This window comes from Nelumbo nucifera, chromosome 3, assembly GCF_055504915.1.
Source record: "Nelumbo nucifera cultivar China Antique chromosome 3, China Antique-T2T, whole genome shotgun sequence".
Lineage (NCBI taxonomy): Eukaryota > Viridiplantae > Streptophyta > Magnoliopsida > Proteales > Nelumbonaceae > Nelumbo > Nelumbo nucifera.
Window position 1 is genome coordinate 8,030,922 of NC_142651.1, and position 19,081 is coordinate 8,050,002.

Genomic DNA, 19,081 nt, shown 5'->3' on the forward strand with positions numbered 1-19,081 from the left:
ACCATCAAACCAAACACAGCCCAAATCTATGCCTATTTGTATACATGCAAAACACTAGTGATATATATATATATGAAGTAACAAATAGGTTTCTGATATGTATGTATATAATATTTAAAGTAAATAATTTAGGTTGGGGACACAGAAATTTAGGTCTAGAGTTTGAACCAAACAGTTCTACAATGATTACTTTATAAGAATTAACATCAATGTATTTTTAAGAGTACAGTATAATCAAACAGTCTCATCCGCGGAAGACACTCAAATATCTTCTAAAATAGGTCTGTACATATCTTACAGATATGCTTCAAATCAATATTCAAGAAGCAAAGGTACACATTTGAAAGGGTTTAACACTTTTAGAATTGTTCATGAATTACTGAGAAAACACAGCAAGGAAACTTCTCGTCCAATAATCGCCCAATAGTTGCGACACCGTACCTCTCTCTCTCTCTCTCTAAAATAAATATAAGCAGGGGCATAATAAACAGATTATCAGTCAAGCTAAGGTTGATCTGACCCATTTTTGGGTACATGCAGTGTTTGGAATATAAAGACATTTCAAGGGGTTTTGAATAAGTTTCATATAGTGTTGTGTGACCATACAATCATTCCGAGACCGAGATTTGGTGACATAATCTCCATTCCAAGGGAGGGAGGATCCAAACTTACCTGTTACAAATATAAGTTTTTTTTTTTTTTTTTTTCTGGGCCATATATATGGATATATAGAACTAATTAGGTAAATTTAATACCTAGCCTAGATCAATTCAATTAAATAATCCCTTTATTCTTTAAATGCCAAAAATCCATTTTCCATTTTATGATTATTAAGAGGAGAAGGCACTTGGGTATTCCAAATCTGAATCCCTAATCAGCGGGGAAAGACAGTACTTGTATCCAGAAAGCTACAGTGTCAGTGGGTCTGGCCCATAAAAGCTAATGGAGGTACATTAACCACGTATATAGAAGTTGCTCCTGCAAATCCTTTGGACTGTAGCACATTTTCTATTTGTTTATACGGGAACTCAGTATTTTGACTTATAACCTCTTTGTCATTTTTATATTAATTAATTAATAGCTTATCTAATTAACAGAAAATGATCATGCAACCATATGCATGCGAGCCCTAGCTAACACTAGCTCACTTGAAAATTTAGACTCTAGTTTTTATAATTTTCTACCCAATTATAGCTCACAAGGTTTACTCACTGCAAGCCCATTCGCCTGATTATTACTAATTAATTAAATCCAAGTTATAGAAGATGACAAATAAAATAAAATAAAAGAATCAAGAGAATGTTTTGGGTCATATTTCCCATCACTGTTATTATAGTCCACATGATAACAATGTGATATTAGAATTTTGTTTTTTTCTCACATAAAGAAACTCAACTTATATCCTATTTACAATTCAATATAATTAATCACAAACACTGCAAAGAACGATTTTTTTTTTTTTATACTTTTGGTTTATAGGCTTGAGAAAACAGGGCTTCACATCTTTTAGACATAGAATGATAGAATTGTAGAAAGCACATATATGCATGGCCAGGTTTTAAATTTGGTGCATAGCCATACACAACTATTTGTGTGCATTTGCATCATTTCATAATGGTACAATCAAATTAAAGGTTCAAAATTTTAATACAATCGGACGTACCATATCATGTTTTTAATGACCAAATTAAAATATCTATTTTAATGCATTTTAAAAAAAAATCTTTCTTTTAATAATTAAATACCCCAAAAAATGACCTCCCTCTCAAATTTTGAACCTTGATTGGTATTCAATGCATTGAACTTGGAGGGCCTAGTTTCTTTTTCTTTTTTTTCTTGATCACTTTATTTTATTTTAATTTCTCCATCTGAAATTCATAGAAGATGATATATATATATATACATATAGTATTCTCAAGTCTCAAGTACTGATGAGAAGAGTGAAGACATATGAAATGAGAGAATAGGGGAAAGGCAATACGGGTGGCATCCCCTCGCCCTGATATTATAATAAGAGCGCAGTGTCAATGTCATCCTTTTTTTAGTGTACCTTTCACTCTCTCCCATTTATTATTACCTTTGTCCTTTCTCTTTCATTCATTCTCCCACACTAACTGCTCCTTGCCTTCTCCCCCCCTCCTTCCCTATCCTTTTGCCACTGAATTTGCAGGCCTCTCATTCCAATTAGGGTTTCCCTTTCTCCCATAATAGTTACTCATAAGCTTTTACTTTCATTACCTAAAGCTTCTTTCTTCCTTCAACAACCAAGAAACAGGAAAGAGCTTACACACGGAAAAAGGTACTGCCCTTTTTCCTCTGAACAAACAACCCCTTGATCTCCAACAGGTGAGCATACGTAGTTTAGTTTCTTTTTTTTTTTTTTCTTCTTCTTTTTTTCTTTGTCCAGTTTTTACTAAAGTTTCTTTTTTTTTTTCTGTTTCTTTTTTGGTTGCCACTCGACTTTGGGTCTCAGGCTCTCTGATTTAGGGTTTTGCCAGATATGGAGTCTTTTATGGGTAGAATACGAATACCAGTGACATTTTACAGCAGTTTTGGAAATATATATAATCAAGGCTGAGATTGCACCAGTTAGATCCCATGCTAAACGAACCTCAGAGGGATCGATATTAGAAGCTGGTGCAACTGAATTCCACAAATCAAGGACTCTGGAAATGTTGCGTGTGTGTGTCTGGAGAGAGAGAGAGAGAGAGAGAGAGAGGTCGGCGTGCGGGTGTTAACAGAAGGGGAAAAAAACGAAAAGCAAGACAAAATCAGTGTCTTAACTCCAGAAATCATGCATAAGGTTATAATGGTTGCGCTTTTTGTATTATATAATTGAGTAATATGGTCATGGAACAATGAAATGACGAAATTAGTCTCGCAATTCAAGGAAATATGCGTGTTCATTAGGTGACTTGAAGGGAAAAAAGAAAAAGAATGGGTAAAATTCGTCTTCAGGTTCCAGCAAAAAAGTAAATGGAGAATCCGGAGTCAGTCGTAAAACTAATTAAGTTCCTTGCATCTATCGAAAAAAAGAAAACCCAAGTTACTAGATACTTGCAGAAAGAAATAAGAATGAATCAGAAAGAGAGATGGTGCAACTGGGTTGTACATGAAATCTCTGTCCCTTCAAGCGACTAAAAGTTTCTTCATATTTGAAAGATCAAAAAAGAAAAAGAAAAAAAAAATGATTGTATATGTTTATCGGTGAATTTGCAAATAGGAATTAATGACTGACTTGGATTTACTTATATGCAGCATAGAGGATGGCTTCATCCAGTTCTTCCAACTCTCCCTGTGCTGCCTGCAAGTTCTTGAGGAGGAAGTGCATGCCGGGTTGCATCTTTGCACCCTATTTTCCACCCGAAGAGCCACAGAAATTCGCCAATGTTCACAAGATCTTCGGTGCAAGCAACGTCACAAAACTCCTTAACGAGCTCCTCCCTCATCAGAGGGAAGATGCAGTGAACTCCCTTGCCTACGAAGCCGAGGCACGAATGAAGGATCCCGTGTACGGCTGCGTTGGGGCCATTTCAGTCCTCCAAAGACAGGTTCACCGACTCCAGAAGGAACTAGACGCCGCTAATGCTGATCTGATCCGGTATGCTTGCAATGAAATGGCTACAGCGTTGCCCGCAACGCCGGCGACTGGGATAGTTCCATCACCGATGGCTCCTCGTCAAAGGTCTGCTGAGTTCGGTAGAAGGATGGGTGATGGGGTAGGTTCTTTCTATCAGATTCCTGGTTTTCCTCTTCCATATCCCGCTCCATGGCCTGACGGCCCTTCAGGAGATACTCACGATAGGGTAGGAGGAGAAGGCACTATGTGAATTCAAGTGGGCATTTTTGAAAGATAAGACCCTTTCTAGGGTTCTCCTCAATATACAGGGCTTATGTGCTTAACATTTTCATTTCATGGTATGAGTTGCTATGGTTTTAGCTTGAGAATTGGGAACTATCGCTCTCCTATCCAAAAACTTTTGGTGAATTTAATTAGTGTTTTTTTTCAGTGTGAAGTTCCAGTTCTTCAATTAAGATCAGTCTATATCAGTGTTTTAACATGTAATTGGATTTTAGATGAAACTCTAGAACACATGGCCTGTGATTGATTTTATATTGTTTTGCGATTTTTCTGTGCTCACTGCATTAATTCTGCAGCATCTCTGAGTCCATATATTCTCTTTGTTGTTTATATTCATAAATATATTAATATTATTATTACTTTATGTTAAAGAGGATTCTCTAGCTCAGTCTAAAATCTTCATGTCTATTTTTTTTCCAGATTAAATATTCTCACTTCCATTTTAAAAAGACCATTACCCTCATTTTTCAGTAAGAACAGTTTAGTTAGTGAACATATTTTGGTCCTTTCCAATATTTATAGGACTATAGGTAGCACCTGATAAATCTATTTACTAAATTAGGGTTATGAATTCTCTATCTCTTTTCTGTTAAGCATCATGATAATCTAAGAGAGCATTATCATTGAATAAACTCAATAATCCACGTTTCCTTCATTATCTCAGCCTAAAGAAATTAAATGAAAAAGGGATTAGTTTGAGTTACTCTGAACTTTCTAAAATTTTGTTTCAACATTTATGCATTCTTTTGTGTTCCCACAATTAATTTTTCCACATACTCACAGACAATTGGTAGTGTAACTTCTTCTTCTTCTTCTTCTTCTTTTTCTTCTTCCCTTCTGTTCTGTATTGACTATATTGATTGTGAATATCAGCTTCAATTTCTTTTATCTTGTAATTATTTGAAAACATATAAAGCACGGTACTACACAACTTAATTACTTGATTTTCAGAGTAAGAAATTGTTTTTATTGGATTTATATAGAAGAGGGTGCAGTTATCTCTGTGTTTAATTAATTACCTTGGCAAGTATATAGGAGTAATAAACATACATAATTAGAACTCTCAAGAGTTCAGATGGAAGTAGAGATATATCAGCACACTGTCGATCAGCGCACAAACATATTCACACCGAACACAGATTTGACATGTCAATGAGTTGATAATTTCCTTATTTTCTTCAATGCATTCGCTCTGCCTCACTCCCTCCCTCACATGCGATCATTTATGTGTCTCATGGACAACAGAAGAAACAAGAAAGTTTTCATAGAAAAAACTATCAGCTCATTCTCGCTCTCTCTGAGAAAATTTACAAAAAAAAAAAAGAAAAGAAAAGAAAAGAAAAGTTAAACTGTCTTCTTTTGTGTTCTCTGCATCTCTGCCATTCGAGGGTCACGTCCATCATCCTCCAATTCCTCGGCCACCTTTCTTGAAATCGCCAAAGAATCACCTTTAATGAGGGGGGCCCTGTTTGAATGTTTGAATCTTGGGGAACGAACTCCATCTCTGGAAACCCCCACAAGGAAAATCATACGGAAAAAATCTTTAATAAATCTATAAATATTTCGTGGGTTATTTCTTTAACTTGTTGTGCAGTCTGTGGCGTTTGTACAAGGCCCAGAATAGAGTATGGCTTTCTGAAGTTTTTGTTGGGTCTTCTGAAGAGTGCAACAGTTTCAGTTGTTCAGAGTCGATCAATCCCACTGAAGGAAGGAAAAAAGGACTGAAAGAGAGCAGGTGAAAAAAATTGTAAGTTGAGGAAAGAGACAAAACCCATATTATGGACTCAGTTTTGCCTCTTCAACACTGCGCCTCCGGTCTACAGATTACAGGCTTACAGCTGCAATTGCAATGTATATATATATAAATATAAATAAGACTGGAAAAAGGCTGATGATTAAATGATGATTTTACTGATTTTAGTTACAAGAGTTTTCATGTTGATGTTGAATATGTATATATAATGGATCGATGGAATGGTAACTAAACGACATCATTGTTTATGGCAGGCAGTCTCTGAGCATCTTTACCATTCAAGCATGCCTAGAGAGTCGTGTTTTGCGGCATATAAATCTCAAAGCATATTTGTGGACTTTTGATGGTGTAATTGCTAGCTAGCTAGCTAGGGACCAGCCAAAACTCAGAACTAATTTATGTGACTATTACGTTGGGTTTTACCATACACCATTCATTTTGATGCCAAAGTTTTATCCAGATGAGAATATATAGTTTTTTTTTTTTTAAACAAAAAATGTCCGACTGTAGAGATGGGTTGTAATTTTTCTTCTTATCGTTTCTTTCAACCACCAGTGTTTGATGGGATAGATGCCCATTCAAGGTAGAGCATGAAGTGTTAATAAAACTTAAAACTAAAAGTATTAGATTTTGTTATTTGTATAGAATTTTGCCCCATGTTCCCTTAACTCTGAAACTTGGATATTATTATAATATTATTGTCATTTGCTCGTAAGCAAATGAATAATTGGACTAGCAAGCTAGCATCAACTAGACAAATTAAGGGGTATATATATGCTTCAATATAATGTAAATTGTTTTTATTGTTGTGAGTACCAAAAACAAATTAATCCATCTGCATGTTTCTTAAATCAAAAACATGGAAAACATGTTCTTGGTTCACTGTGTTTTTTTAACTGATTCCAAGAAACATTTTCTTGAATCTCTGGTTTGGAAAATATGTTTCTCTCGTCATCTTTCATAGATCATATAATATTTATATTCCAAAATTTGTTTTATTTTAAAAACCAACACTTTGATGATTTTAAAAACATGAGTTGTTTTCTGAAACAAAAATGCAGTTGGAGAGCATACTTTTGTTTACTTGCTGACAGGTCAATTTCAAAAAAAATAATGAAAAAAAAATCATGTTGTAAAACACCTCCTATGAGTATCACAATCTTGAGAAAAAAGCATCAATTAATGCTAGAGAAGGAAGAAGCTGATCAGTAAATCTTGTTTTAGTTTGTAAAACAAACCTAGGGATGGCAATTTTGTCCATCTCCGACAGGGACTCAACTTTCCCAACTCAATGAGGTGGGATGGGGATTGTTTTGGCGGGTCAAGGATTAATATGAATCTCCAATCGGGGTTGGGGTTGGGGTTGGGAATGGAGATTGAGGTTCTCACCCCGCCCTGACCTCGATTATATATATATATCAAAATATATTTAAAATATTATTTATAATTTAAATTTTTTATTTATTTTCAGAAAAATACTATTATCTAAAAAAATTTTGGAGATTCGGGTCCCGATAAGAATAAAAAATGGGGATGGAGGTTAATTTCAAAATCGGGGGCGGGGATGGGGAATATGATCCCCGCCCCATTGCCAAACCTGAGTATATATATGAGCACTGTTTTCAAAACCGGACCAGACCGGACGGTCGGACCGGAAAAAGGAACCGGTCACCTACCGGTTCCGTTTTCCTCCAAAACCGCTTTTTCCCCCAAAACCGTTGATTTTGATCAGCAAACCGCTGAACTGGCTAATTAACTGTTCGAACGGTTTTGACTGTTTTTCAATTTTTTTAATTTTTTTTGTCAGAACGGATTGGCCGTTCGAACCAATAACCGGACCCCTGACCGGTTCGGTCACCGGTTCGTTTTTAAAAACCATGTATATGAGTGTCGCAAGACGTGAATAGCGATGACAGACCTTGATTTGGAGATTGATCAATGGAAAAATCTAAAGTAATACTATTTTCCTATAATAGTATGGCTCTTTTTTTCCTGAAAATTTTGTTTTCTCAATTACGTGCTACCAAAAACCATAAAATTGCAAATTTTCATTTGCAGGATATTTTTTGTTTTCCCTCACTTCACGTGCAACCAAATGGAGCCAATATGAAAAGAAACCAAATTTGAAATATTTCGTTATTATATTTCATATCTTTTTACTTTGGGATAATAGTGAGGTTTCACCTCTCAATTCTTGTTCAGCCTAGATTGAAATCTACTGAATTTCTCACGTCAATAAGATCATATACATAAAGGCACCAAGCTAGAAGGCAAGGTACTTGAATGAAAAAAAAAAAAAAGATTTGGGCTAAGATCCAAACATATACGTTTCCTAGTGCACCAACTGAGATATAGAATCTCTTAGATCTTGTCGAAACTAACTAGATTGTTGTTCTTGTTCTAGTGAAAGAGGCGTTGCCTTTAATTCTTAAAAACATGTCATTTTGTTGGGGTTGTCTTATTTTTCACTATTGGACTATTTTTTTTAATCTAATGATTGGTGTGGTCCATCTTTAGGTTAAGGAGGGTTTTAGACATAAAAGGTCTTTTTTGAGGGTTTTATATATAAAAGGTCTCTTCTGTATGTAAGGTTTAAAAAAGTGAGAAAGAAGTTTACTCATTTTATTGTTGGAAGGGAAAAGGAGAGGTAGAGAAAAAGAGAGTGCTTTTAGTATAAGAGTGGGGTTTTTTTCTTGCTTTTATTCTTCGGGTTGAGAAAAAAAAGAAAAAAGAAAAAACGAGTGTACAGGGGTTAAGGGTTGGTTTCGGTTGCAACTTGTAAGCTACAAGGTACATCTACTGTTTCTCATTTTTTATTTCATAGTGAAAAACAATTTTCATCTCTTCCACGGACGTAAACGGTAAGGTCGAACCATATAAATCCATTGTGTTGTTAGTGATGTTTGTTTTTATTTGTCTTTGCTTGTATTTTATTATTTTGTTGCTATTGAATTTTTTTTCTTAGTTACTATTTTAAATACTATGTTTTTTCCCTATGGGTGATTATTGTGAAGCCCAAACACATTCAATTACTTATTGGAAGAAATTAAGAAATTTGAGTCCTTTTCTTTTTCAACAAATCTTCACAATTATAAATCAGCTAGGGGACCTCTAAATAATTGTTAAAGTTAATTTGTTCCTAAGGTCTGGCTTTGTTTATAGTGCTGTTTCATTTGTATTGATGCACAAGTACGGGGGTGCAAATTTCAATATACAAATTAGGTTTTGACCTTATTTTATTTGCTTTCAATACAGAGCATTATCTTTTATTGCACAATTAGGTTCTACCTATTTATGGTGCAAATTTGAACTAGATACACAAATTAGGTCTTGTTCGTAACTATGATTTATACCCTTACATGATGCAAAATTTGTACTTCTTGTTTTATTCGCACTCGTTAGTAGTGTAAATTTTGCATCTTAGAAAGTGAAGGTTATTTTGGGAGGGGGTGGGGGCGGGGGGGCTTCATGGTTGATTGAGTTGTGTTGAGTGGATGAAAGTGAATTTCTTAGCTGAATGTAGGGTTGTCAACAGGTCAGGTCCAAGTCAGTTCTAGGTAGAAGCAGTCCTGAACCAATTACTAATTGGGATAAAAGTATGGACCCAAAGCCATGCCGATTAATTGTCAGGTCTCACCTCAGACATGAGATATAATGAAATCAGGAAAATATTATATATATTTAATTTAATAATTAATCAATTTGGCCAATTGGGCAGGTTGACAACCATAGTTCCATTTAGGGGACGTTTGGGACCGGAGCATTTCACTACCATTCCGTTTCACAAGTAGGCCCCGACTCACAAGTAATTTGTTTCACCTGTTTTTTTGAGAAACACAAAAAAAAATGTGATTTATATTGATTGGATGTTTAAAATTATTTGATTTAATATTTTAATATATTTATAATGACAACTGTGTGACATCTCAAAAAATAGTCAATTTTTTCAAATTTCAATGTGCCATGTCACCAAGGTGATTCAGGATCACCTAGGTGATTCAAGAAACAAAAATTTGGTATTTCAAGAAACCCCTCTTTTCCCGAATCTCAAGGCTAATTCTTACAAAAATGTTTTTTTTTTAAACAAGGCTACCAAATACCTTTTTTTTACTGATTATGTTTATTTACTGATGTGGCACACATGACACATCAATAGAAACGGAACGGTTGTAAAACGCACCGGTTCCAAATGTCCTATTAAGTGTTTTTGGGCTATGGGTATTTCATTATAGCTTTTTATGTGAGACCTACCTTGCAATGCCATAAGCCAAAGAATGAAAGCCCTTCCAAATGGGCACTGATGCAAAATTTGCACAACCTTTCCTCTTACTTCAATTCTTTCTCTTCTAAAATGGGGACTACATTTTGCTTCCAACCTCACATCGAATCAAAGTACCCTCTTCCTACCTTCATACTCTTTCATATAAAGTGGGATCACAACATTTTTACTTCTCACAAACAAATAAGACAAGATCAAACGCAGACTAATCTACATTCACTTTTAACGGTCCAGGAGTGCAAGATACCCTTGGTTGGTTTAATGTATGGTCCTAAGTGTGGACAGAACCACTAAATGGTTCTAGCGCCATCTGGCTTTCTATTCCACATATTTGGTGTCAATGAAAATATGATATAGCGACAAGCGCTTGAAGATATGAAGAGGTAAAACAAGATCACAATCTTGCTCAAACACATGGCATGAGCTTCTTTAGAATATATACAACATAAGTAAGAAGACTCTTGAGGGTATTTTCGTACATCGACAATTCTATTTGATTTGATTGGATGGATGCGCCTATTTTTTAAATTTGGTTTCGAAAGATAAAGTGGAATAAAGGCATCATTGTTATCCTCCAAACACTATTAATTTTTAAGGCTGAGTTTGGGAGGAATATAAATGCAAATATGTAGGGTGTAAAATCTTATATTTTGTTTTATTTTGTATGTATTTATACTGTATACATTTGTACTGTTTCCAAACTGAGCCTTAAGGAAATGTGTAAAGGAAATATTTTTGGGGTGTTAATGTCATCATTTTGGTTTTTAAAACAGAAACAAATCTTCTAATATAAAAATTATATGATACATGTAGCATGAGACTAGATGAAAATATATTTTCGAAACAAGAAATTCAAGAACATGTTTTTTTATTACACTTTTGATGAAAACAAAAAATACATAAGCAATGAAGAACATGTTTTTTGTTTTTTTATTTTGAAAAATTATCTATTTTCAAACCATATGGTTTTGATTTATTTTTGAAACTGGCAACAAAAAAAATAATTCAAATTGTAAAATGTCCCCTTAAAGATTTTGAAAAGTCAAGGAAATTTGCAAGGTGCCAACCGGCTGATGGGTAAGGTCTCCTGCTAGTTGTAACGAAGACTTAGAATCAAATCCCGCCTGCAGGGTTCGGGGATCAGCTATCTCATAGGCCTATACCCCCGTTTTGTAGCCCCTCAGAGCAAAAAAATAAAGAAAAAAAAAAAGAAAAATCAAGGAATTTTAAAATCGTCAGTAAAGTGGATGGTGTTTCAGATAATAACACTAAAAAATTAAAACACTTTCCAGTGGCTGGCATTTTTTCTAAACAGAGTCCTGATTGCATCCTCATTTGGACGAAACCATTAGATATATCTGTGGCCAAGATTGTAGTCCCTGCAAAGTGGTCCGAAATGGAATTATCAGTAAAAAAACGAAATGGAATTAAAGAGTCCATTACAATGAATCAATTCCTCTAACTAAATGTAGTTCCGATCAAATAATCTTACAAGGACAACCTTAGCAAATTCGAAGTGCTCCAATAATGCTTGATCACTCCTGATGATCAATACACCAACCCCCCCTCTCAAAAAAAAAATGTTTACTAAGAAAAAATCATTTGTTTGACTTGTTCATGGATTAAGTAGCCCGATGGACTGGTCTGGTCCGGTCTATTTATTTTTTATTTTTTATTTAGAGATCAGAAGGAGAGTCCGACCTATTATTTATTGGGTTGGACAAAATTTTAGGCCCATGGGCTCAGGCTCATGCTTTAAACACCAGACCCAATTATTTTTCGTAAGGCTTTTTCAAATAAGTACAACCCGACAATATTACATACAATAAAAATATATAAAATATGAATTTATTAAATTATTACCATTTACCAATTTACAATTCAGTAAATAGGAAGTAGTCTATTAATTTATTAAATTATAGGACATTTTATGTCAATACTCAAGACTGTACTAATTGATAAAGAGGCAAGCCAGATTCAAACCTGACCTATAAACAGGTCTATATGCAATTACTATTATTTTTTTCTTGGTAATGGGCTACACAACAGAGAGGTAGCCCTCCCCAAGAGGCACCAGACGGCGGAATTGGTCTCCGACATTTCAGGCTTTCAGCCACCTGACTCAGAAAAATAACCTGAAAGCTTCACATCACAATTCACAAACAAGAAACTGATGAAGGCTTACATGTCTAGAGCACTTTCTAGCTGGAGGAAGAAATGGAGATGGAGAAATGAGTTGTTTCTCAATATCAATACTAGAAAGCCAATCAGTCACACTGCACAGTACCATCCAATTCATTCCAGGTACGATAATCATGTTGGCCCCTGTTGATCAGCTAACACCGAAAATCTCCACCATCAAATCTGTCAGATGACTCCATAAAATCAATGGTCCATCTTAGTTTTCAACGGTCCACATGGCCAAAGTAAAATGAGGCAAAAAGTTCGCAGGACCTGAACAGTAGAGAAACCAGAGAGGCAGAGAGGCATACATATGATACATAATGCGAAAATCAAAAGCTTTTCTTATTTTCTTTTGACCAATCAAATAATTTTCTCCTTCCAACTGAGATGATATGATGAGAATTGGGGGCACACATGTGATTGTTCTGTACCATTATACTTTTCAATAACACGCTTCTCACCTTTTATAGAGGTGACATGCAGTTAAGTCCATAAAATTTGTGGGCCCTCCCTATTATAGATTTGATAATCTAACCCCAGAGCTATTTATGTTTCCTTCTGTTCTTTTTACTCTCCCAGATCCCAGCCAAAACTAATTAAGGGTGTGTTTGTATTGTCATGTAAAAAGCAATTTCTGTGTTGCGGCCTGTGGGAGCAGAAAATATCACTTCTCTCATATAATTAGGTAGGTAAATATCTTCAATTGGTTAAGAATACATGAAAGTAATTAATCTGATTCTTTTTTTTTTATCGATGGAACAGTAGTTGAGGATGTTCACTTGGCATGACATCACTTATTCCAAAGTGGAGACATGGGATATCAACCTCGTGGAGGGTGGAACTGCATGGTCAGTGGGGCACTCACATTTTTTCCCACCACAGACTACTCCATGCTCTAACATCTACTGTTGAATTATGAAAATTTATATGTATATTTGAATTTATGGCTTTATTTTATGGTATGCAAAGTAAGACCCTCATAATTTGGAGTCAATGGGTTTCATGTATTTTACCAAAAAAGAAACGGGTTTCACGTATTTTACCAAAAAAATATCTCTCACACTGATTTTTCTTTTTTCTTTTTTCTTTTTTTTACCTAGCCCCAATCCCAAGAATTGAGCTTAGGCTGAATTTTGATGTATTTGGGTTGGGCTTGGGTTAAGATAAGGTTGAATTAGGTTTATATCATTGTGGAGCTGCATAGATTAAGAGATATATGGAGAATTTTATTACAAACCGTGATGGCATATGGCATCATTTGCTTTACTGTACTTATCCATCAGTGTCAAGGCTTTTAGCATATGGTTGGGTATGTATCAAATTAAAGGGCATAAAGATATGATTGGGTATGTATCAAAATCTTTTACTACAAACATACATACACACATAGAAGATTTGAAGGGTAAAAAGAAGAAAGGGACATGTCATAACTCATAACCCTCATCGGAGTTAGGGAGCATTGTCAGAGTCAAAAGGTTGGAAACTAAAATATCGTGTGTTCAAATTCGGTTGCTATGGAGGCTAGGGTTTTCAACAATTCCTCCCAAATATGAATTTTTGAATGACAGACACCCTTTCATGTAATTTATGTCCAGGAAGCTTTGGAGTCCTACTCGACCCCTGCTCGCTTTAACTGACCCAAATTGCAGAAATGGGTTTTATAGTTTTCAATCTCCCCACTCTCACCCCCAACTCAATTGACCCAATCCATAGCGAAATAGGAATGAAAGCAATCCATTTCCTTTTCTTCTTCTTCTTCTATTCTTTTCATATTTTACTCTTCTTATCAGTCTCCCTAAAAATGCTATATGCCATCACTGGTGCAAAAAAAGTGCCTCTTTGTTAATTCTTACCAAACAGTTCTACAAGTCAAAAGTGCTTTTTTTCCGAGAAAAAAGAAAGCTGCTCAATAAGTGGGTAACAACAAGTGTCTCCCAATTTTTTACTTTTATTTAGCCACATAAAAATGTCACCAAAGTTATTTGCTTCTTTAATTGTATATCTGTTGTTTTACATTTCTTTTTAATTTTTTTCTTGTAAAATGTCTCCTGATCAGAACAATTTAAGTTGCTTGTTGTACACTTATTTCAATGACATAGAGGAATCTTATGGTCGATAGGAATCGTTCATAGAGCTCTATGGAATATTACCCATGTGCTAGCTCACTCATGCACTTTACATCAATAGACCTATCTCACACCTTAAAAGTTGTAATTTTGGAATCCTGCTGGTTGATATCCGCATTCCACAGTATCATTCCTGACTTTTAGGTTGAGTTTGGCTTGAAATATAAGGTAGGGAAAGGAAGGGATGGAAGTTTCCCAACCTTTTCTTTCAAACCAAACACAGTCTTAATTTTTTAATTCAAAATACCAACACCCCATGTATTTTGAATTAAATTCGTGGCAACATCTTCAACCCAAACAAGTTTCTACGTGGAAGATCACAGTTTTCTTTTCTTTTCTTTTTTTATTTTTTTTCCGGACTGCCATGGGAGATTGATTCTGGGTTAGCAGACTGGTGACGCGGTTGTTCTGAATTCTGATTTTATTTCGAGTGTTTGCATGTGAAAATTAGCATCAACCAAACCAAACAGGAAAATGTGGCAACAGACCTACCTGTTTCTCATGCAAGCCTTAATCCCCCAAATCACAACCAAGTGTCAACAAATTCCCACGCGTCAATCTCTCCCTTTCTTTAAATACACCTCTTCTCTCTCCCCTCTCTGATTCCCAACTCAAGTCTCAATAAAAAGAGTAAACCCAAGCGCCCAGACCGGGAAACCACTTTCTCACCCAGTCAATCGAAAACCCACCACCCATCTCATGGCTACCACCCAGCAACCAGTAAACATCTTCAACAGCCTTCTCCCTGATAAGGGTCCTTCGAGCTTCCAAGTCATGGCTGTGATAGCATTGTTCCCCATTGGTGGTTTCCTACTCGCCGTCGCCGGCTTAAGTTTAACTGCCACGGTCATCGGCCTTGTAGTGTCGACGCCACTGTTGATAATTTTCAGCCCGGTGTTGATCCCTGCAGCGACCACTATTGGGTTAGCGGTGATGGGGTTCCTTACAGCGGCTGCGTTCGGGCTGGCAGCATTGTCGTCTTTCTCGTGGATCCTGAATTACTTGCGTGGGAAGCGAGCCACACTGCCTGAGCACTTGGACTATGCGCAGCGGCGCATGCAGGAAGCAGCTGGATATATGGAGCAGAAGGCGAAGGACATGTCGACCCAATGATCCAATAGTCAATGGAACCCAAACCAAGCGAAAGAAGGATCGAGTGGAGGAGATGGATTTTCTATGTTTTGCTGTATCTGTTTTTTCTTTGTTTATCTCTAGCTGTTTCTGTGAAGTTAATTTGTAACACAGACGCGAGTGATCAGTTCGGTCAATTATGCCATTACAATTCGCAGATCGATCGATGCATGGTAGCTTGCGATCACTAGTTCGATGATCTGCATTGCATGCTTTTCAAATCATTTTCTTGTCTCGGGATATGGACACGTAGTAGAGATGAAGTGATAGACAAAGGCGCACATACATGGGGAATGCGAGGATGAAACAGTAGTTTGGGAGTCGGGACTATGATGTCATGGAGGACCACGGTACCGCTGAACTCTTCTCTGTTCTCTCCTCTCTCCATGATCAGTTTGTCGTCTCCCCACACCCACATCAATCTATATTCACACAGTTTTGGGTTCGGGAAATATTTGAAGTTCTGTTTGGAAGGATCGATATGGCGCTTGTTTGCCCTGGTATGGAAATGGAACGGTCACTGTCTGTGTCCTGTGCTGTCCTGATCGTATAGAGCCAATTGTTAGAAATCCCTCGATTTGAAAGAGGAAAGGCACATCGACCCTTAAATTTGCCGCAAATGAACTGAATCCGATTATTAGGACTTAGGAGGTGTCATTTCATGAGGACTAAGGAGAAGAGGCAGCAGGATTTCAGTGTCCTTCCAAGCAGAACCTCAAAAAAGTAATTAAAACGAAACGCCAGCTGATCAGTAGCTGTTCATTCCTGTTTGCATCTTAAACGTCCAAGTCATCCTTCATGGAATCCTGCAAATTCATGTCCCATTACTGATTCCTCGTGCTGTGCGTTCGGCTCATGTGGGCGGTATCGGTGACGGTGAGGCAACGTACAGTGTGGCCGTGTCCCCATTCCCCAGCCATCAGCTGCTTCATAAAAGGTGGGTTTGTTTCATATAATCCCCGTCGGTCCCTAGCTACTTAGCTATGTAGGTTGAAACGATAACTGTGGCCTCGGAAATGTTTCCAAGAATGAATCCTGAAGACTGAAGAGAGAGAAAGTACATACTTCAACAGTTCAACCCAACCTTCATTGGGTTGAAACTTGAAAGCATATAATACCAAAAGAGGTACTAGCATTTTTTTTAACCCCGATTGATTGCACTAGATCTGTTGCCTGTTGGAGACCAGAATTCAGCCCATCTTTCATTGGGTTAGCTCCTGTTCATACCAATCTGGTTCAAAAAGTTTCGGCATCGAAATCAGAAAATTTCTTATTCGTTACTCAGGGCTGCCTGCTCCTTTTTATGTTATTCACTTCCAATGACATGCAGTTTCTCCCTCATGAACACCACTTTCTTACTACTAGTATTTTATTCCTTCCGACTTCCGTAGGCTCAAATAAAACAGCAAAACAGTGTCAAATGACTTCATAATGTTGTACGCCATAAATTGTTACTTAAACATCATTTTGCAACGCAAGTGTGATTCCACCAGAAAGTTCTAACTGAAATGCCTCAACCTTTTTTTTTTTCCTTCTCAAGGTGTTCCTAATTGCATATAACATGAAACCAAACTCTCAGACCCTCAGTTGTAAAATTCGATAAATAACCTCAATTCGAGTGTAAGATGGTAGAAATGAAATGGTTCAAGGAAAAACCTAGAATTAGTCCAAATACCCAGACTTTCAACATGTTATTATATACATGTTGCATATGTGGGCTGAGCTGCATGCAAACTATAAAATGATTGCAGCATGCTGATCTTTCCAGCCTAGGCAACAGCATCCACCAGATCTGAAATTTTGTTGGTTTGCCGTTTTATTCAATACCGTGTACTGATAATGAGACTTGAGTTAATCTTTTTCTTTCTCTCAAGTACGGTCAGGTATATGCACAAAAATCCAAAATGAAGACAATGGAGACTGCCTTAAAACTCATGTTGATGGTTATCACCCGGGAAGCTACCCTTTGAAGCATATAAAGCTAGGCCATCTCAAAATTTCTCATTGCTTTCTTATTTTCGAGATTCTTGTAATCATCCATCTATACGATTACAAGGCAGACTGCAAGTATTTTCGATGGAGTCATCTAAATAATGTCCAACCCGAATTGCAACTAGTGATCTCAACCATGCCCACCTGGTAAATATACAACCCTCGGCAACTCTACCCAACCAAAGGTCATATCCTCTTTTCAAATTTTGAGTCCTCAAATCATTTCCCACTACCTCAATGTGACATCCTGGGCTGCCACTCAGCCCCCAAAAAAACTCCTTCCTCACCCATTCAAATTTTGGCAAAAAGCTCTACCCGAGCCCGGCCCATGAACAGATGATCTTGAACCCCTTTAGCCCACAAGTCAGTTAACTCGTTCAATGATCTGTGAACCCGGAAGAACAAAATATTCCCTATATATGCTTAAGGTTTAGGTTCTCCGAGAAGATTTGTGAGTAGTAGCGGTAAAAGAAATGTAACCGAAAATTTGTGTGCTAGATCGTTGTGTCCAAAATGTAACCGAGTAGCTGCTATTAAAATAAGAATTAGGATTGCTTCGTACAGAAACTTTCGGTCTATCTCATGTGAAGGTCTTCAATTTGGGGAATAGAATTTGAGACATTGCAAGGACCATCCTTCTATCGCTAACCAAAAAAAGAGCATCCTTTTAGCAAACAACCCACATAGATTGGCAGAGATTGCATATGAGCTTGGGACTAAGCAGAAACTCAGAGAGGGAACTAATGGTTGGTAAGATATCTAGATGCTAAATTAAACATCTCGGCTTCAATTTCAGGACCAGAACTTTTAATTAACTAAGCCAGTTTATTTATTGTATACAATTACAAGCTCCAATGTAACTTGTAATTACTAAAAATAAGGCCATATTTAGGGCTCAATGCTATGCTAACAGGCCATCAAAAAAATCCGTTTCACCTTTTGTCAAATAATTGTATACTTGGATAGATCAATGTATAAAGAACATTATCTACAAGTCTAAAGCAAACAGATGCCTGCAGTATGCTAGTAAAGGCGATTAGTGAACATGCATGAGAAAATACATCGTTCTGTAACTGCTGGTAGAAGTGGTCCTCCATACAGAATGGTACAAATGGATCGCATGCAGCAAATTGGATGCCTCCCATCTCAAGATACCTTCATAGAAAGTCCAACAAAAAATAATTCCCACAATCTAAACTACTTTTATCAGCAACCATAAAGATATTGCAGTCTTTGGACTGTTGGCAAACAAAGCTTTTATCTATTATTTTTATTGGGACTTGGGGAATCTACAAGTTGAACTATCTGCAAATTGCAAGTTAATAAGCATTATACTGGAATTTTGATGTGGATATCCTAATTCCAACAAATAGGTCTCCCTAACCCATTGCATGCATCCCATGCACACCAGAGTTGGGCTTCTTCTTCCTGCCCTCAATTATAAAGTAAATATGTAGTTAAACAAAATTATAAAGTAAATGTTCTTCAAATGCATGTTGTGTATTTTTTTATACTACCATATCCAGCTTGAGAAACCTCCCTTCGAAATGATGGAAATAGCGAGGAGGTTTCTGATGAGAAAGATGCAGCAAACCTACCAGAGATGCAAGAAATTGCTGCAAAACTGTCCCCAGGTCCTGGTGACCTCATTGTCATAGGGTGGTGGGAAGCATCACTTGGAAGGAGCAGCCGGCTGGCTATTTAATAGAAAAAAATGAAAATCACATTCATTCATATAACCAAGGATTCCTGGG

At 36.6% G+C, this 19,081-nt stretch overlaps 2 protein-coding genes and 1 long non-coding RNA gene across 6 annotated transcripts; 2 read left to right on the forward strand and 1 right to left on the reverse strand.

Annotated features, from left to right (window-relative positions):
• The first annotated feature begins 1,960 nt into the window (after positions 1–1,960).
• On the forward strand, positions 1,961–4,015 carry LOC104593118 (LOB domain-containing protein 25-like). Of its 4 annotated transcripts, XM_010252814.3 has the most exons (3): positions 1,961–2,346; positions 2,474–2,803; positions 3,259–4,015. In XM_010252814.3, exon 3 carries the CDS (start codon positions 3,267–3,269, stop codon positions 3,828–3,830), a length of 564 nt encoding a protein of 187 aa, XP_010251116.1. In that variant the 5' UTR covers positions 1,961–2,346; positions 2,474–2,803; positions 3,259–3,266; the 3' UTR covers positions 3,831–4,015. The 4 variants fall into 4 exon arrangements, with proteins under 4 accessions (XP_010251116.1, XP_010251118.1, XP_010251119.1 ...); XM_010252816.3 differs by lacking the exon at positions 2,474–2,803 and having other exon boundaries at positions 3,264–4,015; XM_010252817.3 differs by lacking the exon at positions 2,474–2,803 and having other exon boundaries at positions 1,961–2,299.
• Positions 4,016–14,800: 10,785 nt separating this feature from the next.
• On the forward strand, positions 14,801–15,559 carry LOC104593119 (oleosin H2-like). The gene has a single exon (XM_010252819.3). It carries the CDS (start codon positions 14,904–14,906, stop codon positions 15,315–15,317), a length of 414 nt encoding a protein of 137 aa, XP_010251121.1. The 5' UTR covers positions 14,801–14,903; the 3' UTR covers positions 15,318–15,559.
• A 2,705-nt stretch (positions 15,560–18,264) lies between these two features.
• LOC148800936 (uncharacterized) lies at positions 18,265–19,051 on the reverse strand. The gene is made up of 2 exons (XR_016083977.1): positions 18,926–19,051; positions 18,265–18,482 (listed from the first exon to the last, which is right to left on the reverse strand). It is a non-coding gene; the product is annotated as an uncharacterized LOC148800936 (long non-coding RNA).
• Positions 19,052–19,081: the final 30 nt, after the last annotated feature.